The 24,552-nt window shown below is 47.8% G+C and overlaps 2 protein-coding genes across 2 annotated transcripts; both read left to right on the top strand.

Annotated features, from left to right (window-relative positions):
- On the top strand, positions 1–4,568 carry LOC113906456 (left-right determination factor 2-like). The gene is made up of 4 exons (XM_027564609.1): positions 1–250; positions 1,085–1,331; positions 1,529–1,771; positions 3,327–4,568. The coding sequence occupies exons 1-4, from the start codon at positions 1–3 to the stop codon at positions 3,688–3,690; spliced, it is 1,104 nt and encodes a 367-aa protein (XP_027420410.1). The 3' UTR covers positions 3,691–4,568.
- Positions 4,569–18,294: 13,726 nt separating this feature from the next.
- PYCR2 (pyrroline-5-carboxylate reductase 2) lies at positions 18,295–22,323 on the top strand. Its single transcript, XM_027564608.1, has 7 exons — positions 18,295–18,534; positions 18,815–18,885; positions 19,948–20,127; positions 20,222–20,443; positions 20,630–20,722; positions 20,909–21,072; positions 21,637–22,323. Exons 1-7 carry the CDS (start codon positions 18,468–18,470, stop codon positions 21,800–21,802), a joined length of 963 nt encoding a protein of 320 aa, XP_027420409.1. The 5' UTR covers positions 18,295–18,467; the 3' UTR covers positions 21,803–22,323.
- The last annotated feature ends 2,229 nt before the right edge of the window (positions 22,324–24,552 follow it).

The following is a 24,552-nucleotide window of genomic DNA, read 5'->3' as shown; positions in this document are numbered from 1 at the left end:
ATGCAGCCCCTGTGGCTCTGCTGGGCCCTCTGGGCGCTGCCCCTGGCTGGCCCCGGGGTGGCCCTGATGGAGGAGTGGATCCTGGACAGCCTGCTGCAGCAGCTGCACCTCAGCAAGGTCCCCATCGTGGACAAGGCCACCGTGGAGGGGCTGGTCATCCCCGCCCACGTGAGGACCCAGTACGTGGCCCTGCTGCAGCGTGGCCATGGGGCGCGCTCCCGGGGGAAGAGGTTCAGCCAGAACTTCCGAGGTGAGGCCTGCCCTCCTGCTGCAGCCTGATCCTTGTGGTGGTGAGGACTGGGGAGCTGTCTGGGGTGTAGGGTCCACAGGGTGGTGAGGGGGGACCATGGCCTGTGAGAACTGCGGGCCTGGGCCCCTGGTCTCCGTCTGCGCTGAGGACCCCGCCCCTCAGGGCCAGGAGGAGCTGGGCCAGGCTGGACCGGCTGACAAAGCCAAGGCATCAGAGAAGATGAGGATGGAGAAGAGAAAGCAGAGCCAATGGGAGAGGGTGGGTGTGGCAAGAACCCTGGCTGGGAAGCCTCAGGGAGCTGTGGTCCAGTCAGGGCTTCTCAGGTTCCCTTTTCACTCTGATACTAGTAGCCTGACCTTGAGCAAACGGCTTTACAATCACAGTTTTCTTTTCTGTTTGCTACTCTGGAACACTGATGTGACTATCTGCCCCATCTCACAGCAATATGAATATTAAAGTGGAGGGAAATATTATTGTGGAGGGAAAGGTGTAGGAACAACACTAAAGTGACGGGGAGCTATTCAGCTGTCAGGGAAGCTGGCATCCTGCGTCCTACTCAGCCTCTTACCTCCCTTGGCCTGGACTCACTTCTTCAGTGCCCAGAGCTACACCCAAGGCCAGGTGCCCCCAGGTGAGGAGTCTGGTCTTCAGCATCTCAGCTGAGGCAGCCGAGGTTGTTAAAAACAAGATGGATTTTCAGGTAATTGGCCTTGGCCCAAGGGGATAGAACAGGGGGCTGGTCTTTCCCAGCCTGGCCACCACCTCAGTGGCCCCGCACCCTCAGACCTCGCCTGGTGCTCAGAGGGGCCCCGCTGACCCCACTCCTGTCCCCAGAGGTGGTCGGCAGGTTCCTGGAGTCCGAGGCGTCCTCATACTTAATGGTGTTCGACATGGAGCAGCGGCTGCCGCCCCGCAGCGAGCTGGTGCAGGCCGTGCTGCGCCTCTTCCAGGAGCCGGTCCCCAGGGCCGCGCTCCGCAGACACGAGCGCCTCTCCCCGCGCAGCGACCGCGCCCGGGTCACCGTCCAGTGGCTGCACGTCCGCGAGGACGGCTCCAACCGCACCGCCCTCATCGACTCCAGGTGCGGAGGTCGCGGCTGCGGTGTGGGGCTGGGGGGAGGGAAGGAGGGCTGGGCCCGGGGCGGGAGGAGGGGCGGCTCGGTCCCGGCGGGGACACCCGGGAGCGGGTGGGAGAGGTGCCGCCCCCGGGGCCACCCCGGGCAGTCCCAGTCCCCACGCCTGAGCGCGGGCCTGTGTCTCCCTCCGTGCGGTGTCGCAGGCTGGTGACCATCCACGAGAGCGGCTGGAAGGCCCTGGACGTTACCGAGGCGGTGAACTTCTGGCAGCAGCTGCGCAGCCCCCGGCAGCCGCTGCTCCTGCAGGTGCTGGTGCAGCGGGAGCACCTGGGCCCGCTGGCCTCCAGCGCCCACAGGCTGGTCCGCTTCGCCCCCCAGGGGCCGTCGAGCGGCCGGCAGGGGGAGCCCCAGCTGGAGCTGCACACCCTGGATCTCAGGGACTATGGGTAGGCCCGGGGGCAGGCTGCGGGTGGACTGGGTGGTCCAGGCCCCTCGGTGGGCGAGACCAGCTGGGGAGCAGAGGCCGATAACCCCAGGATGCAACTGATTCCTCACCCTATGTCAGAGTTTCTAATGGCAGACATTTTTATTATTTAAACATTTTGTTGAAATACCTTCATATATTTTCAATGGGTTTTATGTTATCATTGTTACATATTCATTATTGTAATCATCTATATTCACTCTACCCTTTTCTCTAATTAATTCTTTGAAAGATTAAAAGCCATTAGTGGTTACTAAGGGCTTCCCTGGTGGCTCAGATGGTAAAGAATCTACCTGCAATGCGGAAGGCCTGGGTTCGATCCCTGGGTTGGGAGAATCCTCTGGAGGAGGGGATGGCAACCCACTCCAGTATTCTTGCCTGGAGAATCTCCAAGAACAGAGGATCCTGGCAGGCTATAGTCCATGGGGTCACAAAGAGTCAGACATGACTGAGTGACTAAGCATAGCACAAGGTTGAAAATCTTTCCTGAATTCTTTCCTCATGGGACAAATTAGCTATTTGGAGTAGATGAGGCTTTGGAGTGGACCTTGCTGGGTAGTAGAGAGGTTAATAACAGGCCTTTGCAATCATACAGCCTAGGTTCATTTAACTCTGCTTTCTACTGGCCGCAGAGCTTCTGGCATGTCAGTTAACATCTTTGGTCTCTGTGTCCTCAGGTATAATAGGGATGATGCTGAAAGTACCTAGTTCAGTGCCTGACATAATAGGAGACCATTAAAAAACAGTAACCGATTTATGACTTATGTTTCAGATATGTTTATTCATTCCACACTTATCACAAATATTGTTTTTACATTTTAATTAATTAATTAATTTTTGGCTGTGCTGGGTCTTCATTGCTGTGCGAGCTTTCTCTAATTGCAGTGAGTGGTGGCTACTCTCTGGTTGTAGTGTGTGGGCTTCTCGTTGTGGTGGCTTCTCTCATTACAGAGCACAGGCTCTAGGCACGCAGCATTCTGTAGTTGTGGCACATGGGTTTAGTTGCTCCCAGGCATGTGGAGAAGGCAATGGCACCCCACTCCAGTACTCTTGCCTGGAAAATCCCTTGGACGGAGGAGCCTGGTAGGCTGCAGTGCATGGGGTCGCTAAGAGTTGGGCACGACTGAGCGACTTCACTTTCACTTTTCACTTTCATGCCTTGGAGAAGGAAATGGCAACTGACTCCTGTGTTCTTGCCTGGAGAATCCCAGGGACAGGGGAGCCTGGTGGGCTGCCGTCTATAGGGTCGCAGAGAGTCAGACACGACTGAAGCAGCTTAGCAGCAGCAGCAGCAGGCATATGGAATCTTCCCAGACCAGGGATCGAACCCACGTCCCCTGCATTGGCAGGGGGATTCTTAACCACTGAACCACCAGGGAAGTCCTCCAGATCTTTTGTAGTGAGAGATGGATCATAATTCTACCTGCACATGCCCCACTAGGCCCTGCCCTTGGCTCTCTGACGCCTGCTCTCCCAGCTGACCTCTGACTCTGCTTCTCTTTGTCACGCACCCCCAGAGCTCAAGGAAACTGTGATCCTAAGGCACCAGTGACCAAGGGCACCCGCTGCTGCCGCCAGGAGATGTACATTGACCTGCAGGGGATGAAGTGGGCTGAGAATTGGGTCCTGGAGCCCCCAGGCTTCCTGGCCTATGAGTGTGTGGGCACCTGCCAGCAGCCCCCAGAGTCCCTGACCTTCAAGTGGCCTTTTCTGGGGCCTCGACAGTGCATCGCCTCAGAGACGACCTCGCTGCCCATGATTGTCAGCATCCAGGAGGGAGGCCGACTCCAGCCCCATGTGGTCAGCCTGCCCAACATGAGGGTGCAGACGTGCAGCTGTGCTTCAGATGGGGCGCTTGTGCCAAGGAAGCTGGAGCCGTAGGTGTGGAGTGTAGCATGAAGGCCTCTGACTAGGCACGTGCACAAAGCAGGTCTTAACACACGTCTTAATTTTCTACTTAGCAAGTTAGCCCTGCATCAACCGAGTGCACCTCTTGTAACTTTCTTGTGTGTTCTTCCGTTTCTTGCCCTCCTGTCCATCACTCGCCCTGAGCACTTACATGAGTAACTAATGCAACCCGGGTGGCAGCGCTGTAGAAGGAAATTTCAGCCAACTTGTTAAAGGATACAGCTGAGCATGGACAGACTGTCAGCTCCGAGTTTCTGTTCTCTAGCAAATTCTCAACTGAGTATGGGACAACACACCCTATAATGAGAACTGGGAAAATCGACTGGCTTACTCTATCACATGATGAATTAAAACAAAACAAAACAAAAAATCCCTCTGTTCCCCCTAGGCAAGGAGAAAATCCAAAAAGAATCCCCACTTACCAAAATGTTGGCCTATTCTGGGCTTCTGTAAATATACTTGGGTCCCCATTCCCCTGAGAGAGTGCTAGAAGGGAGGGTGAAGGGCTTTAGCCTAGGGGCAGTGGCAGGGAATTGGGACCCCTGATTTCTGGATCTGATAGGGCCATAAACTGTGCCCTTTGGGCCACCATTTCCTTTTAAAAAGAAGGATTTGGGATTTGGCTCTGGGACTTCATCGCCCCGGGGATCGGACAACCCTACTCTCACCCACTCCTCTGCTCCTCTGGAGACAGAGCATTGCTGTGCTAAACTATTTAGGTTATTTCCTCCACTGTTTTAGAGAACTTATCACCAGAACTCACATGTATTTACATGGTTTTCTGAAACTTAGCAAAAAGAAAATAATTGCATGTAGATAATCTGCTGAAATAAAATAGAAGTGATGTTTCACTTTGTGTCTGTGTATTTAATTTCTTTAAAATTTTTTTTTTATTTTTTTGACTGCATCAGGTCTTGGTTGCAGCATGCAGGATCTTTCATTGTGGCACGTGGGCTCCAGAGTGCACAGCTCAGTAGTTGCTGTACAAGGGTCTACTTGCCTCAAAGCATGTGGGATCTTAGTTCCCCAACCAGGGATCAAACCTGCATCCCCTGCATTGGAAGGCCGCTTTTTAACCACTGGACCACCGGGGAAGTCCCTGTATTTATTTCCTAGTGTTCTTTACATAGGAGAGAGGGAACAATAATGGGGAATGAGAGCAACATAATGATCTGAAGAAGGGGGGTGACCAAGGACCCCCAACTTCTAGGGGATGGTTCTGGGGACAGGGCAGGCAAGTGAGCATTTACTGAGCGTTCAATCTGAACCTGGCAGCCATGCTAGGCAACATCTTATACTTTATGTCACTAAATTCTTGCAACTATTTCTTGAGGTAGGTATTATTATTCCCATTTTTTCTGATGAAGAAATCAAGACTGAGGCAATGCAAATCTATGGAGCAGAGATTCAACATGCCCCAGTAAGCATACTCTGCTGATGACACAGGAATTAATTAACATGCACATCTGGCAATTCTACCATGCTTACTTTCTCTGCTCAGTGGGGTTTCCTTAGGTCTGACTTACTGAAGTCATGGCTTTTCTATGTTGATGTACAAAGCTAATTAATAGCATCTGAATAGCAGAGGGAAAAAAACAGCCAGGATTTGAGGACATGGCAAGCCTATTGTTGGAGGTAGGGAGAGAAGATTTGTCTCTGACTTGTAAGTGGCTATATTACCTTCCTAAGACAACAGAATGAAGAACTGCCACTTGGCCTGTTGTGAGTACCAGGTCATACACTCGCTGTCTCTACAAGAAGCATATCAAAACCATCCAAAGAATTCTCCCAGTTACCCAGTGATGTATCTGCGACTCCAAAAGGACTGTGGACTCTCAGACAGTCACATGCAATCAGTAGCAAGGATGGGCCTGCTCACATCATTCCACATGAGCTAAAAAACATCGAGGAGATTGGTTCCATTTCAACACGTTAGGATGTGCTCATCAGCACAGGGAGACAGACAGAATATTCTCTCCAAATATGTCCATGCCTCCCAATCCTTAGAACCTGTGACTATGTCCTTTTACATGGCACAGGGCCATGGCAAATGTAATTAAGGCTACAGATCTTAAAATAGGGAGATTATCTTGGATTATTCAGAACAAAAGCAGAGAACTCTCCAGCTGGAGGCAGAATGGGAGGTCAAGAGATTCAAAGCTTCAGAAGGGCTTGATCTTCCATTGTGGGTTTCAAGATGAAAAGCTCCATGAGCCAGGGAATGCGAGTAACTTTCAGAAGGTGAAAATGACTCCCAGCTGACAGTCATCAAGGAAAAGGGACTTTAGTCCTATAGCTACATGGAACCAAATTCTTCCAACAACCTAAACGAGACTCGATGTTGATTCTCCCCACAGAGCTTCCAGATAGGAACCCAGATCAGTTGACACCTTGATTTGGCCTGTGGGACTGGAGCACAGAAACCAGCTTGGTCCACTCAGATCTCTGACCCACAGGATGTGAGATAACAAATTTGTTTTGCTTTAGGCCACTAATTGTGATAAATTGTTATGGCAGCAATAAAAAAAAACTAATACAGACATTAAGCCAAATCCCATTAGAAGTGACCTGTAATTACAACTTTTTTCCCACTGAAAAGATGAAATAACAACATTAAAAAATAATTTTGAATGAATTGAAAACCGCAAATAATCCCACAATCCTAAAACAGAATTATTTTGGTTTTTGCATCTCCTGTTCATACACAACCTGACCTGTTTACATACAGCATGAGTTCATACCTGTTTTAAAAATTAAGGTTAAGATGTGCCTTAATGCATAGGAAAAAAAAGGTGTAGAGTCACATTCCAAAAGAGCCACACTGGTTCTCCTTAGGTGATGGGATTAAAGGCAATGTTCATTTTTCCACTTGATCTAATTTCTAATTTTTCTACAATAACCATGGATTATTGGTATAAGAAGAAGCAAAATGTATGCAAAAGGTGCCTCCCCGGAAGTTCCTAAATCAGGGAGGATTAGGGATCAAGAGCACCTGCCATTTGACTTGCTGGGAGCAATTGAAGGATTCATTCTCTGGATCATCTCCATTCTTAGTGTTGCAGGAAGGGGGACCCCTTCCAGGGCCTGAAACTGGGCTCTTGTCTAAAACTCAGAAATGAATTGTCCGAGGAGACACATGTGCTGATAAAGCAAGAGATTTTATTGGGAAAGGGCACCAGGTGGAGAGCAGTAGGGTAAGGGAACCCAGGAGAACTGCTCTGCCACGTGGCTCGAGGTCTCGGTTTTTACGGTGATGAGATTAGTTTCTGGGTTGTCTTTAGCCAATCATTCTGACTCAGAGTCCTTCTTGGTGGTGCACACCTTGTTCAGCCAAGATGGATGCCAGAGAGAAGGATTCTGGGAGGTGGTTGGACATGTGGTGTCTCCTTTTGACCTTTCCCGAACTCTTGCGGTTGGTGGTGGCTTATTAGTTCCCTGTTCCTTCCAAGACTTCCTGTCGTAAAACAACTCATGCAAATAGTTACTATGGTGCCTGGCCAAGGTGGATGGTTTCAATCAGTGTGCTTCCCCTAACAACTCCCCCCTGAGAGACTTCATACTCAAGATACTTCTTGGGAATTGGGGTGGAATTCTGTAAGTTCTTCCTGCTGTGCATGGGCATAGGCCTGCCTAGCAGAGCAGAAGTCTCTCTCTACCTAATCTAAGTCAAGGTATTTTTTTTTCCTTGACTGAAACCAGCATTCACCCTTGTAATAACAGCACTTTAGTTTGAAAGTGTTGGCTCCTCTCAGAGATCAAATAGACAGGGGCCAAACAGAAGACCTAACAGGATGGTCATCTCTGGTCCCCAGAAACAGGAGGCAACATTTGGGGTGAGGGCTACAGGGTTTGTGACTTTTTTTTTTTTGATTGGTTGCTGGTGAACCAACAGAGCTGTGCTCCAGGAATCTTGTCTTCAGTCTGAAGTTACCATCCTCCACCTGGGTGGGTGCTCCAGTTCTGTAGAAGAACTCAAAGACATTGTTACGCATATTTCTTTGAGTAGGAACCAGGACCCTGTCTCAAGGCTGTACCAACCTTTGAATGTTTCTCCTGTTTCTGTATCCCCTCCCTTCCCTGATTAGCTTGTTTGAATCCACCCTTTGGAACTCAGGGAAGGTCAAGGAGGCTGAATGAAGCCTACATTCTACAGACAAGAAATGGAGAACACAGAACAGATCTGTACTCCAGAGCCCCACAGAATTCTACTCAGTTTTAATTTAGGGAACTGGGCAACTATGACTGTGATAACTTCCTGTCAAAATGGGGCATAGGACGGCCTCAGCTTGGAGAATAGACACTGAATTGGAAGTATTCCTGAGTTCCAAGTCGTAGATCTGAGCCTTGTATGATTAAAATCTCAATCCCCTGGTCTGCCATTTTGTTGTAACAGATCCAGTTAGAAGTAGCTGGAGGAGGGATAACTGGAATTTTAATAGTCAAAATAAATCTCATTTCTTTTTAGAAGAATAGACCGGAAACCTAGTCTGGACCTGGCACTTCGAGGAGACTTGTAGCCGGGTAGCCAGTTGCCTGGTTTTATAAAAAGTAAGGTTGCAGTTACTAGCTTCCAGCAGACATTGTTTTGAGAATGGTGGCATCTAAGCCTGACACGACTCAGAAAATTCAAGTGTTTAGCAATATGTCTAATCTGAAATTATACCCATAGGGTCACCTGGTTATTTCCCAGGATGTCTGAACCATAGCTACTCTATTTTGACTTTTAATTGTAAAAATTTTCCTTAATAGCCAAAGCAGATGTCACCATTAATGACGTCAGTGTTTCTCTAGGTATGAGAAGACGCAAGAATTGGAACTCATAAAAAGCAGAGTGCCTCATTCCTGATTTTCATCCTGAACTCCTTTCAGGGGCTTTGAAAGTCAGCAGTTGCAGTGGCCATGATTTAATCTTTGTAGACACAGATGGCAAGTGTCAGTTTTCAGTTGGCAGAGCCCCTTTTTGCTTATAAACTTGACCATGATTTTAAGGGGGCATTTCATGACCATTTTATCCCATGGTGCTGAGAATGTCCATTCTCAGGTTTGGCAAAGATTTTGTTGATAGGCCACTCAATGTGCTGTTACTGGACTAGGCCATAAAACAGTATCCAAAATTCTCTGGACCACCTGTCTTACTAGCCTCTAAGTCCAGGAAAATATTCCCTCTCGTCGCCTCTTCCCATATCTAGAGTTACACTGTTACCATCATTGACCTCATATGCAAATATATATTATTCTATCAGAGGCCTCAGTCGCACATTTGGGAGTGTAATAAACAGCAATTGTGTAAAACAGGTGAAATACAAATAACATACCCAGCAGTATTAGCAAAGTCACAAGTAAGATTTAAGTTAAGAGCTTCCATTAAATATAGCCCCGATGGTGTGATCACTGACCTAGAGCCAGACATCCTGGAATGTGAAGTCAAGTGGGCCTTAGAAAGCATCACTACAAACAAAGCTAGTGGAGGGGATGGAATTCCAGTTGAGCTATTCCAAATCCTGAAAGATGATGCTGTGAAAGTGCTGCACTCAATATGCCAGCAAATTTGGAAAACTCAGCAGTGGCCACAGGCCTGGAAAAGGTCAGTTTTCATTCCAATCCCAAAGAAAGGCAATGCCAAAGAATGCTCAAACTTCCGCACAATTGCACTCATCTCACACACTAGTAAAGTAATGCTCCAAATTCTCCAAGCCAGGCTTCAGCAATATGTGAACCGTGAACTTCCTGATGTTCAAGCTGGTTTTAGAAAAGGCAGAGGAACCAGAGATCAAATTGCCAACATCCGCTGGATCATGGAAAAAGCAAGAGAGTTCTGTTTTATTGACTATGCCAAAGCCTTTGACTGTGTGGATCACAATAAACTGTGGAAAATTCTGAAAGAGATGGGAATACCAGACCACCTGACCTGCCTCTTGAGAAATCTGTACGCAGGTCAGGAAGCAACAGTTAGAACTGGACATGGAACAACAGACTGGTTCCAGATAGGAAAAGGAGTTCGTCAAGGCTGTATATTGTTACCCTGTTTATTTAACTTATATGCAGAGTACATCATGAGAAACGCTGGACTGGAAGAAACAAAAGCTGGAATCAAGATTGCTGGTAGAAATATCAATAACCTCAGATATGCAGATGACACCACCCTTATGGCAGAAAGTGAAGAGGAACTAAAAAGCCTCTTGCTGAAAGTGAAAGTGGAGAGTGAAAAAGTTGGCTTAAAGCTCAACGTTCAGAAAACGAAGATCATGGCATCCGGTCCCATCACTTCATGGGAAATAGATGGGGAAACAGTGGAAACAGAGTCAGACTTTATTTTTCTGGGCTCCAAAATCACTACAGATGGTGACTGCAGCCATGAAATTAAAAGATGCTTACTCCTTGGAAGGAAAGTTATGACCAACCTAGAGAGCATATTCAAAAGCAGAGACATTACTTTGCCAACAAAGGTTCGTCTAGTCAAGGCTATGGTTTTTCCTGTGGTCATGTATGGATGTAAGAATTGGACCGTGAAGAAGGCTGAGCGCCGAAGAATTGATGCTTTTGAACTGTGGTGTTGGAGACGACTCTTGAGAGTCCCTTGGACTGCAAGGAGATCCAACCAGTCCATTCTGAAGGAGATCAGTCCTGGGATTTCTTTGGAAGGAATGATGCTAAAGCTGAAACTCCAGTACTTTGGACACCTCATGTGAAGAGTTGACTCATTGGAAAAGACCCTGATGCTGGGAGGGATGGGGGGCAAGAGGAGAAGGGGACGACAGAGGATGAGATGGCTGGATGGCATCACTGACTCTATGGACTTGAGTCTGAGTGAACTCCAGGAGTTGGTGATGGACAGGGAGGCCTGGCGTGCTGCGATTCATGGGGTCGCAGAGTCGGACACGACTGAGCGACTGATCTGATCTGATCTGATCTGAATATATCTCAGGTCATCTGACTTAGTCTACTCTGTAGAATCTTTATCTTCCAGGAAAATTATATATTGGTACCATCTATAAGGCACATAGCCCAGTTTTCTAGTGTTACTAGACTGATTATCCTTAGTATGATTTAATTGTTTCCAACACAGAGGAGACTTAAACATAAATTACCATAGCCTGGTGTTATGTATATAAATCCATCCTATAATTGTGGGAGACTTTTTCCTCCTTTGCTGAAACTTTGCTTGTTGCTCTGCTTGAGCTTGAGTAATAGAAGAAAGCTCAAATTTAAGGCCAGAGTCAGAGCAGGCATTATTAATTGGCCTGGTGAGGGGATCCCATCTAGTAATATCACAGTGACCTGGATATGACTATAATTTTTTTTTAAGTAAATTTTCTCAGGCCAACCAGTTAGAGTCTTGTAGTAGAGAAATTTACCAAGGTAACCCAGAACTAGACACAGGTAATTGGCCACAAACCCAACAAGTGGATTGATTTCTAAAATTAGCATAGGATCAGGCCAATGATAGAAAAGCATTTGATTTATATGCAAAGGTCTAAGAAGTCAAGAAAACATTATAAATGATCATACGAATCAGGTCCAGCATCTTGGGCAAGCTGTCTACCTCTGATGTCGTCGTCTTCTCATCCTGGTGTAGTGTAGCTTCTCCTGTTTGAGCATCATTTTAAGGTGAGATCAGGTCAACTATCTTCTCTATAGACCAATCCAGTGTAGGGGCCTTTGGAAGTGGGAATTAGCCTAAGAGTTAATTTCCCTTCAGTTTCATTGTGCTTGAGCTAGTTAAGAGTACCTGATTAAAAAAGTCCTTCCATCCAGGTTGGAGACAGTCCTTTAAATTATGTCTTTTTCCAGTCCTGGTTGCAGGTCATGAGGCATCTGATCTTCATCCAAAGATAGATTACTGAGATAAGCTTCAGAAACAAACTTAGGGTGTTCTTTAAGAATTCAATTAAATTTTACATTAACATCACATAACAGCAAAGAACTATCCAAGAAATGAGTCTTCTACATGCAGATCTCCATTAACAAACTGGGATTTAACATTTACTGAAAAAAATTTTTTCTCCCTAAAATTACCCTCATTTTTATCAAATATAACCAAATTAAGGCCAGCTTGTTTGCAAAATAGGTCTGTTCTCACTAATTTTGGTCTGATGATTTATATAACCATAATTGATCATAGACTTTTTATTTTGCTTAAACATTTATAGTCTCAGACTGAACTTTTAAAACAAAACAGGGCTAGGAAACTCACACCAAAGGCTTATCACAGATTTTGCCTAACAAATCTAGGTGAATTCTTCCCTTTTTGATGTCTCAAAAATTCCTTGAGGTTTTTGTACCTGTTAGTGAGATAACCTTCCTAACTCATTTGATAAACTTAGTGGACACCTAAGAGTTTCAAATCTCTGGAGGAGTCAGAGAGAAAATATAATTGTTTTGTTTATAACATATAATTTTACCAAATTATTGCCATAATTAGTTTGAGAGGAAGGTTTTCCCTACTCCTGGAAAACACAAGATTCAAACCTGTAATTTTTCAGATAGAAACCATAAAAGTTATAAACATATTCGCTGGTTCATTCAGTCCTTTGTTAACTTTTGTGAAGTCATCAGGTTTTCCATTATAATACCAGGACATATCAGAATGTTAAGAACTCCATATAATTTCTAGGATATCTGTATTAGTGATTTTGTCATACATTATAACATAAGGGGATTTATTACTCATTTGATAATCTTTTCCATGTAATTTAACCAACCAAATAAACGCAGTTTAATATCTCTCTTTGGGATGTTTCAGGGGCCTTCTGGAGCACCCCAAAGTTAGCTAGAGGTCAAAAGAATTTCAAAAGAATTTGATTTAGGGAGTTTTATCGAAAAGATCAATTAAAAGGGTTTAGAACATTTGGTCAGATTTAGTCAATGTTGATGGGTGTATCATTTAGCTTGTTGATATGTCACAATGGGCATAAATACCAAGGCTCAAGGTCTAGTGAAAGTCAGCTCTGCCATCTTGGACCTAGTTGGCTCTAACCAGTTTTCTTATGTTGTAGCCATGCGTTCTGGGAAACAAAACTCACTCAGAAGAACAATGCAGATACTGGAGTTCAGTTTATTACACCGGCGGGCCCAAGGCAGAGTATCCTCTTAGCCAGGTTTTTGTGAAAACCTTATATACCCTATGGAGAAGGAAATGGCAACCCACTCCAGTATTCTTGCCTGGAAAACCCCATGGATGGAAGAGCCTGGTAGGCTACAGTCCATGGGGTCGCAAAGAGTCCGGACACGACTGAGCGACTTCACTTTACTTTTTTTTTCACTTTATATACCCTAAGTGTACTTGCTTAAACCCACCTCCCCACATTCCTTGAAACTAGTCTGGACAAGGTAAAAGAGAGATACGATCAAAGTTAACCCATGATTCACGTGACACAAGACTAAACAGTGGGCATTTATCAATAGGACTGTGGTCATATCCCGATAAACATAATGAAATTTACAACTTTGTTCTGTTACAGAGATAATTAGCATATTCTTTTAGGCAAAGGAGAGTCCAAGTACAAGTCCTGAGGCTCTTTTATCCGGGGGGTCTGGTTTCCCATTGGTATGCCGCTTCTGTAGACACCAGGCACAAAGTTCAGAGTCCATTGGGAGGGTGACCATATGTGTAGCCTAACGTTCCCAGCCTGGCCTAAGATGGAGTCCAGCTCTGTCTGTTTCCTCCTTCACTTATGGCTGTGTCATTCCTAACAAAATCCATTTATCTAACTAATTGTAATCCAATTCTAGAAAATCCTGATCATGCATAACTCTTTTTAGTATTTTTTCATACTTTTTTTTTTTTTTTACTGAAAACACATTTCCTAGTTTTCTTTAGCAACCAAGAACTAACTTTTATATTAGCATTTTATAGATTGGTGAGCATAAATACCAGTGATAATTTCTAAAACTCCTGCTTTCTTAGAACATTTTAGGATGGCACCAAACATTATTCATTTATAGTCCCAAATCTCTTTGTTTCTCTGTAAAAGGAAATTAGCGTTTAGTAGTAAATGTTTCAAAATCTTATTTTATTTGGAAATACCCTAACTCTGCAACAGACTTCCAACACTTTGTTTAGCACAACCCTTAGAAATTCAAGTTACATCCATCTGGAGAGACTATTTTAGACAGATATTTCTAAAGAATAATTATTCTTAATAGAGTTTATCCAAAAGCTCATATCTCATTTACATTTTTTTTAGAAGTTTCTTCACTCAAGGTAGTTTCCTTGTTGACAAACTTGTAACAGATATGATAATATTTAACTTATATTAAGCCTAGGTAAGATGAGAATATTCTACTTAATGTTAATTACTCTAAGACATGTTTATAATTAGATAGGTCAACAAACAAACATTAATATCAGGTATTTAATACTGAATATTTCCCAGTTCACATGAACTTGGAATTTATTATTTAATTATTTGATTTGTAAGCACTTACTTTTCTTTAAGCCAATTAAATAGAGCTCATTTACAAATTAACCTCAAAAATATTATCCAGAGACAAAGACATACCAAGACATATTTAGACAGACACAACTCAAGATCTAGCTTCATTTTCTAAGCTTAGTCATGAATTAGATATTACAATATAAAATTTACTAGTTTATAAAAAACAGTTGGAATAAATAAAACTTTTAAAGGCTGTTTCCCATTTTTCCTCAGTCTCAGGGATTAGAGATGGTCTAGATAAGTGTTCCTAGGAACAGAGCCAGAGCCCTGGTCTCAAGGCACAGGGAAAGAAAATCAAAATGGCGGCAGGTCTAAACCAAATGGTGGCCAGACAAAGCAAAATGGCCATCAAAAATCACAACACAGAACACAGAGTTAAAACACACATATAGACCTGGCAGTCCTCTTCAGACCCTCCCTTAAATACAAGAATACAGTCTCTCAGAAAACCTCCTATAAAGACACAGAACTTTAGATCCAAGTACTAACAGAGTAAAGGAACATATCTCAGGTCTTCAAACATTTCAAAGGGAGGAAAGGAAGCCAGGTTGAAAGAAGAGGGAGGAGGTGGGAGAGGAGGGTAAAAGGGGTGGCCTTACAGACGTCTCCTGCCACCTGCAGATACCCAGGCGTTATGGGACTTTACCCTGGGCCTCCAGAGAAGGGAGGACTGGAACTCGGCCCTACCAGAAATCTGCCCAGAACAGAACCAGAATTCGAGTTCTCTACCAAGTGGAGGTGATCAGTCGCCAATCCTCAGCTCAGGCTGAGGCCCTTCCACCAGATTCCTGCATCCAGGACCAGCGGACTAGAAAAAAAGTGGAAAGATAAGAAGGGGTAAGGAAAGGAAAGAGAGAGGGCAGGGGAAAGAAGTCAATAAAGTCTCTTGTTCCTTACTGGTCAGGGCACTCTGGCCAGTTGTCCACATCAGGAGGAGACCAGGGACAAAAGGGTCCCATTTGCAGCCACTGGGTCCCATTTGCAGCCATTGGCAGGCAAGCTGGCTCCTGAGTACCCCGAATGGTCAGGATATCAGTCGCAGAGAAGAGTCCCGCCAGAGTTGCCATTTGTTGCAGGAAGGGGGACCCCTTCCAGGGCCCAAAACTGGGCTCTTGTCTAACACTTGGAAATGAATTGTCCGAGGAGACACATGTGCTGACAAAGCAAGAGATTTTATTGGGAAAGGGCACCTGGGTGGAGAGCAGTAGGGTAAGGGAACCCAGGAGAACTGCTCTGCCACATGGCTCACAGTCTTGGGTTTTATGGTGATGGGATAGTTTCCAGGTTGTCTTTAGCCAATCATTCTGACTCAGAGTCCTTCTTGGTGGTGCACACCTTGTTCAGCCAAGATGGATGCCAGAGAGAAGAATTCTGGGAGGTGGTTGGACATGTGGTGTCTCCTTTTGATCTTTCCTGAACTCTTCCGGTTGGTGGTGGCTTATTAGTTCCCTGTTCCTTACCAGGACTTCCTGTCATAAAACAACTCATGCAAATAGTTACTATGGTGCCTGGCCAGGGTGGGCAGTTTCAATCAGTGTGTTTCCCCTAACATGAGGACAAATGAACCTACTATCCAGAGACAGACCAGGAAGGCCTTGAGACTGAAGAAATGAAGCATGGCCCACTTTCCTGGGACAGCTAAAGGGGAACAAGGGGGCGGGACTGTGGGGGGTGAGAAGGGAGGAAGGGCAGGAACAGCTGAACCCATCTGACTGGTGGATGAGAGGATCAGAGGAGAGGTAAGGTGGGCAATCTTGGAATCTTAGCAAACTCCCCACTTTCTTTCTGGGCTTCTCTGTCCCTTCAGATGGAGTAAAGGGATAGAGTAGGCACCCAAGAAGACAGGTACCAGACAAGGAGAGTGTATGTCTGTGGTTGAATAGAAGCATCAGCCTCTGACCATTCCTGAGGGTGTGTCCTAAGTGGCTGGGTGGTGAGGAAGTCCTGTCCCGTTCTGTCCCATCCCATCCCATCCCATCTCATCTATTCAACACTTGTGCCCAGGGCTTCCCTGGTGGCTCAGCTGGTAAAAGAATCTGTCCGCAACGTGGGAGACCTGGGTTTGATCCCTGGGTTGGGACGATCCCCTGGAGAAGGGAACAGCTACCCACTCCAGTATTCTGGCCTGGAGAATTCCATGGACTGTATGGTCCATGGAGTCGCAAAGAGTTGGACACAACTGAGTGACTTTCACTTGTTACTTGTTGTTATAAACACTTGCTTCCAAAGGAAATTCATAGGCATCAAACATAATGGTCATGAGAGCCACAGCAGGGGCCACTGCACAAACAAAATGGATCTTTAGTCAGCAAGGTCATCATAAGAAAATAAAATCCGAGTGACTGAGCATCTGTACAATGGACTACTAAGTAGTCACCAAAATCTTATTTTAAATAACTTTCTAGTAACTTTGGAAAATATTTATTGTATATCTAGCAGAGAAATTTCAAAACCATATGTGTATCATTTATTTCCAATGATGGAAAAGGTCTGTATGCACAGAAAATAATGTGTAAGGAAATGTACCAAATATGCCTGCAAGAAACGATCCTTAGGAAGTATGACTATGGGTGATTTTGACTTCTTACTTTTATTTTTTTGTATTTTCCAACTTTTTCTCAATATGCACGTATTATTTGCTAATCAGAGAAAGTTACCAATGAGGCAGTTCTACGCATCAGGTGGCCAAAGTATTAGAATTTCAGCTTCAGCATCAGTCCTTCCAATGAATATTCAGGACCGATTTCCTTTAGGATGGACTGGCTGGATTTCCTTGCCGTCCAAGGGACTCTCAAGAGTCTTCTCCAACACCACAGTTCAAAATCATCACTTCTCTTAAATTTACTAGTGATGAAAAAGTAAACATCACATTTGTGAAGCTTTTGAAAGCAAGTAGCATGGTCGGGGGGATACCTTAGTCAGGTCCTAAGGAGCCTTAGAAGGAAAGTTATGACCAACCTAGACAGCATATTAAAAAGCAGAGACATTACTTTGCCAACAAAGGTTCGTCTAGTCAAGGCTATGGTTTTTCCAGTAGTCATGTATGGATGTGAGAGTTGGATTGTGAAGAAAGCTGAGCTTTTGAACTGTGGTGTTGGAGAAGACTCTTGAGAGTCCCTTGGCCTGTAAGGAGATCCAACCAGTCCATTCTAAAGGAGATCAGTCCTGGGTGTTCATTAGAAGGAATGATGCTAAAGCTGAAGCTCCAGTACTTTGGCCACCTCATGCGAAAAGTTGACTCACTGGAAAAGACCCTGATGCTGGGAGGCGGGGGCAGGAGGAGAAGGGGACGACAGAGGATGAGATGGCTGGATGGCATCACCGACTCGATGGACGTGAGCTTGAGTGAACTCCCGGAGTTGGTGATGGACAGGGAGGCCTGGCGTGCTGCAATTCATGGGGTCGCAAAGAGTCGGACATGACTGAGCGACTGAACTGAAGGAGCCCATCATTTCCTAAACAGAGGGACTGGTTCTGTTTGCAATCCTAGTTAAGAAAGACCAATCGCGTAAACCATGTCAGATCAGATCAGTCGCTCAGTCGTGTCCGACTCTTTGCGACCCCATGAATCGCAGCACGCCAGGTCTCCCTATCCATCACCAACTCCCAGAGTTCACTCAGACTCACGTAAGTTCAAGTCAATAACCAGGGCTTCCCCACCGCCTCCCCGCGCGTGCCGAGACGGTGCGGGCGGTAGCAGGGGAACTCCCAGCTCCAACCTAGATAATCCCCGGGTGCACCGAGAAGCCTGGTTTGTAGCCCACGGGCCTCCAAGCTCCAGTCTAAAGCCTCACCGGGAGCGTCACATTCGTCCCCTCAAATCAGCAACCTGGAGAGTTTCTCTAGCTTTCGAAAGGCGGCTGACGGACAGCGCCAGAAATAATATAAGCCAGACCTCGCCGCCGGCCTCAGCCTAGGGCCGTGCACGGGTGCCAACGGCAATCTCCGCCCTGAGGTGGGGCGGGGCTCCGGGGACACCCAGGGCGGGGGCGTCCGCGACGCTTAGATCCGGGCTTCGCGCGCTGGGACGGAGCTTCCGCCCACTAATCCCGTGTCAGAAGGCGTGCACACGTCCCCGTCCCGGCCGTGGATTGGTCCCCCTGGCAGGGCGGGGCCGTTTGGAACCCTGCGGCGTCGTAGGTGAGCGTGAGAGAGGCGGGGTTGTGGAATAGACGCCGGAAGCTGCGAGCGTTTCGCGGGATCTGGCTCCTAGTCGCCGGGCCGACTACGCTCTCGGTTCTCCACGTTTCTCTCAGGGCCCCTCTGAGCGGACTCCTGCGGCGGCCGGGCAGACGCGGAGCCCGGATAACCATGAGCGTGGGTTTCATCGGCGCCGGCCAGCTGGCCTGCGCCTTGGCGCGGGGCTTCACGGCCGCAGGTAAGCGCCTGAAGGCGGGAGGCGGGTGCGCGGAAGGTCCACAGCTTAGCTTGTGACCGCCCTCCGCCGCACGAACGTGAGGGAATGAAGAAAGGGGAACTTGGGTCTGCTAGGGAATTAAGGATTCCTAAATCCCTAATAAGGGATTAAGGGGTAGGGGGTCACCAGCGACCGTCTCCATAACGGTCGGAGTGGCGTGGGTTTTGACTCTGCTCTCCCAGGGAGAACATGGGAACCGGGTGGGCCATGAGCCCTAGTTGAAAAGCCCTGTCTTCTGTAGGCATCCTGTCGGCTCACAAAATAATAGCCAGCTCCCCGGAAATGGACCTGCCCACGGTGTCCGCTCTCAGGGTAGGTGGGGCATGAGGGTTTGGGGAAGGGGGTGGAGACCCAGGAGAAGGGTGGCCTGATGAGCTGAACCCCTGTGCTGTTCCGTGGCCGGCGCTGACCTTCCCACCAGGAGCATCACTATCCTGCATCTTTCCTGGGGGAGCTCAGGGTTGTGCGAGCAGCCAGGCACGACTGGGGTTGGTCGACTTGGGTTCCAATCCAGACACAAGGTTAGTTGAGATTTTGATGTGTGAAAAGCACCTAGCACATAGTAGGTACCCAATAAAATACTCACTTTGCTTCATCCACTAGCTCAGTTAAGGTACTTAGCTGAGGTACTTAGCTTAAGCAGTTAAGGTACTTAGGTGCTCTGAGCCTCAGTTTCCGCATTTATAAAATGAAGCCCACAGTAGTCACTTTGCTGAGCTATTCTGAGGCGTAAATGAGCATGTTGGGAAAGAACCTGGCAAGTTAGTTTTTCCTCTTTCTAAACAAAGAATATCCCAAGTCTTCACCCAGAACCTGAGCAGTGTGGGAGAGGATGGCTAACGAGGCAGGCGGCAGGTAACAGGCAGTGTCTGGGCCTGGGATGGCAGGGGTTGTCATCACCGGAGGGCCTTGTTTCTTCGTGTGAAGTCTTAGAGGGGTGTCCTCCATTCCACCCCTGGACCACACAGAGACCAGGCACCCTGATGAACAAGTGTCCAGGCTTGGGATAGAGCCCTGCTTCTGACCATTGGGCACCAGCATTTCACCTTTCCCTTTACCTGTGCCATTTTTCAACCATGGAGACGTCTCACCTGGCAGAGGGGTGCCTTGGGTGCCAGAGAACTGGTGGGGATGGGGGACAGCAATTTCCTGTTTGCCATGGGGAAGCTTGTCCATGTCCAGCACTCACTTGCCCAGTAGCAACACTGGAAAACTTCGAGGCAATGGGGGTAGGGGCAAACTCTGAGGGGAACAGGGCAGGGAATTCCAGGCTGCCCTTGGCCATGTGAGCTTGGAGGGGTTCAGCTGCTCCTTGAGAGGGCCAGGGCTCATGAGGCTGCCACAGAGCGTGAGCCTGGTGGTCTCCTCCTGCAGAAGATGGGTGTGAACCTGACCCGGAGCAACAAGGAGACGGTCAGGCACAGTGACGTCCTGTTCCTGGCCGTGAAGCCACACATCATCCCCTTTATCCTGGACGAGATCGGTGCCGACGTCCAGGCCAGGCACATCGTGGTGTCCTGTGCGGCTGGCGTCACCATCAGCTCTGTGGAAAAGGTGTCCATCTCAGCCCCGGCGCCCCTGTTGGTGGGAGGAGGGAGTGGGTGCTGGTGGGACTGGCAGTTCACTCGGCCCTCTGCCTTCACCCCAGAAGCTGATGGCGTTCCAGCCGGCACCCAAGGTGATCCGCTGCATGACCAACACACCTGTGTTGGTGCGGGAGGGCGCAACAGTGTATGCCACAGGCACCCACGCCTTGGTGGAGGACGGGCAGCTCCTGGAGCAGCTCATGAGCAGCGTGGGCTTCTGCACGGAGGTGGAGGAGGACCTGATCGACGCCGTCACAGGGCTCAGCGGCAGCGGGCCTGCCTATGTGAGGCCCTCATATACTCAGCCCTCTGGGGACCCTGGGATGCAAGCTGGGCTGGGGGTGTCGCCCACCTCTTGGGCGAGGCTGTCTGGTGGAGGAGGTTGACCCTTGGAGCTAGTTGTCAGGAAAAGACCCTAGTGTGTGCCCCTGAGTACCTGCAGCCCCGGGGCTCAGTGAGTGTCTTCACAGGCGTTCATGGCCCTGGACGCGTTGGCTGACGGTGGGGTGAAGATGGGCCTGCCACGGCGCCTGGCCGTCCGACTGGGGGCCCAGGCCTTGCTGGTTAGTATCTTCTCCCTGCGTGTTCTGGACCCCGGTGTGGGGATGGGATGGGATTCTTAGGGCTCTCTGAGCCAGGGCAGGGCTTGGTGGGGAAGCTGGAGTAGGGATTGGGGAGGAGTGTGTTTGGAGAAGCTCATCCCAAGGGGCACCTGCAATTTTCTCCTCTAATGGCCCTTCCTGCCCTAGGGAGCTGCCAAGATGCTGCTGGACTCAGAACAGCATCCCGGCCAGCTCAAGGACAACGTGTGCTCCCCTGGGGGGGCCACCATCCACGCCCTGCACTTCCTAGAGAGCGGGGGCTTCCGCTCCCTGCTCATCAATGCGGTTGAGGCCTCCTGTATCCGAACACGGTGGGTTGCTCTCCTTTTCCACCCAGGCCCTCCACTTGGAGCCAGCCCGATGTGGGCTGTCAGTGTCTTACACGATCTGCCTTCTGTGGTCCCATTAGCAGTGCCGGAGTCTGCTCTGTTAATAACCCACTTATTAGACTCTGTTATCTTAAGGGTTTGCAGGCCTTACTTCATGTAATTCTTACACAGTTCTGATAACTGAGGTTTAACTTTGATTTCCAGATGAGGAAGTTGAGGTTTAGAGATAACAGCTTTCCCAAAGTCAAACAGCTAGTAAGTGATGGAGGTAGGATTAGACTTCAAGTCTTTGACCCCCAATTCTGTGATTTTTTTTTTTCCCCCACTCTCTCTCTCCCTAGCTGATCACAGATACCACTTGAAGCTCTGCATCCGTGTAGTAAGCCATACTTAGTTAAATAGCACTTCTGAGAAGTTTCGGGGAGTGTTTGGTTTGGGGTTCTAAGTTCGGGTGGTATCAAGTCAACAAGGGTTGGGGTTAAGTGGATGGGGAGACCTTGTGTATCTAGCTCTAGCTCCTTCAACCTCTTGGGGTTTTGCCTGCAGAGAGCTGCAGTCCATGGCTGACCAAGAGAAGATCTCCCCAGCTGCCCTCAAGAAGACCCTCCTGGACAGAGTGAAGCTGGAATCCCCCACAGTGACCACACTGACCCCAACCAGCTCAGGGAAGCTCCTCACGAGAAGCCCAGTCCCAGGAGGCAAGAAGGACTAAGGCAGCCTGGGTCTGCTCTCCCCTGTGTCCAGAGCCCTCGGCTGCGGGGGCTCAATCAGCTTCAGGTCCTCATGATAGACCTCCTTCCGTCTGTTAGACCCAGCAGCGCTGGTTTCCCCTTCTGTCTCGTGTTAGAAGATGCTCTGAAGGGGTGGCTGGAAACCAGATGCAGCCCTGCAGACCTCACACAGTTGCAGGAGAGGGCGGCTGGGACTCCATTCAGAGGCCCAGCTGCGTAGGCAGGCCTGGTGACCTTCAGTGGATGACCTCTTCAACTGGGGTCCTCCCACTGGAGCCCACAGCAGGGTCAGTTTGATGCTGAGTCAAGGTGTACGAAACATGACAAGGACTTTTTGAATTGGTAAAAGGAAAAGAAGTGAGTGACTTAGAATTATCACAATCAGAAATGCACATCTTAGACTGTGTTATATTTAACTTTTGCTTCACAGGTATACCATTGAAAATGTGTTATTCAATGTTGCTAAGTTTGGCTGCTTTAATAAAGTTTTATTTTTTATTACCTTGCTTTTCTTATGCTTAATCTCAAATCATCGTCTTAGAGAACTCGAGTTCCTTGCCAGGTGTTCCTGGCTTCAGCAGGAGGGCACTATCTATAGGCAGGAAGTAGGGATGAGAAGAAATAAGGGGCCAGGCCCTGACAGCTGAATGACACTCTGCTCCAGCCCAGCCCCAGGGTCAGGTAGGCCAATGCTCATCCCTACTCTGGGGGGGCGGGGAGTGGGCGGCATCCCAGACAGGAGGAAGCTGCCTGCCTTGCAGTGGGCCAAGCACTGCATCAGATCCAGACAAGTGCCCTCCGAAGGAGGAACTATTCTTTTCCTCACTTTATAGAAGATACTGAGGCTAGAGGAGATGAGCGACTTACCCCAGTTGAGTTGCTGGTCAGTCCTGTGGTTTCCCTGTGCAGGCTGTAGGCCTGGTGCTCTTCCCCAGCAGCACCTGCCTGTGGCTTTGGCTTCAGCAGCAGCTCTGAGTTCACGTCTTAATTTCCACCAGTTTTAACTAGGTGACCACGGAGAAGTTACTGAGTATCTCTGACCACAGGATTTCATCCCTGTAAATACAGAGGTCATCCTTCAAAAGGTTCTGGTGAGTATGAAATGAGACCGTGTGGAATGGCTCAGTAGAAACATCTAGAACATGTGGACCCTGGTGCTGGTGGAGCTCGTCCTTCACCCTCCAGTGAAGAGGGAGGGCAGCTGGGCTCCAACTCCAAACCCGTGAGCCCATGGGGCCAAAGTGACAAGTACAACAATACTGAAAACTCATCTTTAAGCGCCTCATACAGCAGCCCCTTTGCAAACCCTCTACATAAAGTTTCATGGCTTTAGGTGCTAGACTTTTTTAAGAGTAAGAGGTTAAATAAGTGGCCCCTAAAGATGTTAATAGACATCTCACCAAGGAAGATTTACAGATGGCAAATAAGTGCGTGAAGAGATGCTCAACCCCATTAGTTAAGAAAGTCAAGTGTTAATTGCTCAGTCATGTTCAACTCTGACCCCATGGACTGTAGCCCACCATACTCCTCTGTCCATAGACAAGCATACTGGAGTGGGTTACCATTTTCAATCAAAGCCCAGTGAGAGAACACTTCACACCCACTAGTGTGGCGCTTCATTAAAAAGGATAATGACAAATGTTGTCAAGGATATGGAGAAGTTAGAACTCTTGTGTATCTGGTGGGGATGTAAAATGGTGAAGCAACTTTGGAAGACAGTTTGGTAGATTCTCAAAAAGTTAAACAGAGTGGCCAGGCAATTCCACTTGTAGGTATCAATCTGAGAGAAGAAAATATATCCACACAAAAACTTACACATGGATATTATGGCAGCATTACTCAAAACAGCCAAGAATTGAAAATAACCCAAATGTTGAAAAACCGATGAAAGGATAAACTAATACACACAATGGGTATTATTCAATAATAAATGAGAAATACATATGCTACAGGCCTTCCCAGGTGGCTCAGTGGTAAAGAATCCACCTGCCAATGCAGGAGACACAGGTTCAATCCCTGGGTGGGAAAGATCCCCTGGAGGAGAGCATGGCAACCCACTCCAGTATTCTTGCCTGGGAAGTCCCATGGACAGAGGAGCCTGGAGGGCCACAGTCCATGGGATCGCAAAGGGTCAGACACAACTGAACCAACTAAGAATGCAGGCAAAATCAGATTATGGAGATGGTTGCAAAGACCTGTACATTGTTGTCAAATTGTACACTTAAAGTGATGAATTTTATGGTATGTAAGTTATACTTCATAAAGCTTTAAAAAAAGGAAATATGTTTCCCTAGTTTAATTAGCTAGGAAGTGGTACCAGGACTCAAATCCATGTCTGATACCAAATTCTGTCCTTTCTGCACCAAGCCTGCTGACAAGCTGTCTTAGGTGACAGGATACTGTCCCCTCATCTCCTCCACCCCCTGAAGGGTCACCCCCCTCCCAGGTCTAAATCCACCAACATACATTTACTGAGGACCTCCTAACCGCCAGGCCCCAGTCATGCCTGGTATGAGTCCACCTGGCTCAGGTGAGTCCTCACCTGCTCAGGAACCCCCTGCCCTTTGCTTCTGATCTTTGACCAGGTATGTACGGTCAGGACTAGGTTTCACTCAGGATGTCTGTGGCCCCAGTCCTCCAGGGCATGAGTAAAGAGGGCCTCTCTAGGGAAACAGTTCCGGTCACCTTTCCACAGGGCCTCAGGCCTGCCACCTCAGTTGCCCGCCTTCTT

Source organism: Bos indicus x Bos taurus, chromosome 16, assembly GCF_003369695.1.
Source record: "Bos indicus x Bos taurus breed Angus x Brahman F1 hybrid chromosome 16, Bos_hybrid_MaternalHap_v2.0, whole genome shotgun sequence".
NCBI classification, from domain to species: Eukaryota; Metazoa; Chordata; class Mammalia; order Artiodactyla; family Bovidae; genus Bos; species Bos indicus x Bos taurus.
Note: the sequence above shows the minus strand (reverse complement) of the source record. Positions and strands in the feature narration are given on the sequence as shown.

Excerpts from the sequence above, each read along its gene's own strand:
- LOC113906456 (XM_027564609.1), top strand. The coding sequence starts at position 1 with ATGCAGCCCCTGTGGCTCTGCTGGGCCCTCTGGGCGCTGCCCCTGGCT. Across the intron at positions 251-1,084 it reads GTTCAGCCAGAACTTCCGAG|AGGTGGTCGGCAGGTTCCTG; the intron begins GTGAGGCCTGCC and ends TCCTGTCCCCAG. Across the intron at positions 1,772-3,326 it reads CTGGATCTCAGGGACTATGG|AGCTCAAGGAAACTGTGATC; the intron begins GTAGGCCCGGGG and ends ACGCACCCCCAG.
- PYCR2 (XM_027564608.1), top strand. The coding sequence starts at position 18,468 with ATGAGCGTGGGTTTCATCGGCGCCGGCCAGCTGGCCTGCGCCTTGGCG. Across the intron at positions 20,723-20,908 it reads TGGGGGCCCAGGCCTTGCTG|GGAGCTGCCAAGATGCTGCT; the intron begins GTTAGTATCTTC and ends TTCCTGCCCTAG. Across the intron at positions 21,073-21,636 it reads GCCTCCTGTATCCGAACACG|AGAGCTGCAGTCCATGGCTG; the intron begins GTGGGTTGCTCT and ends TTTTGCCTGCAG.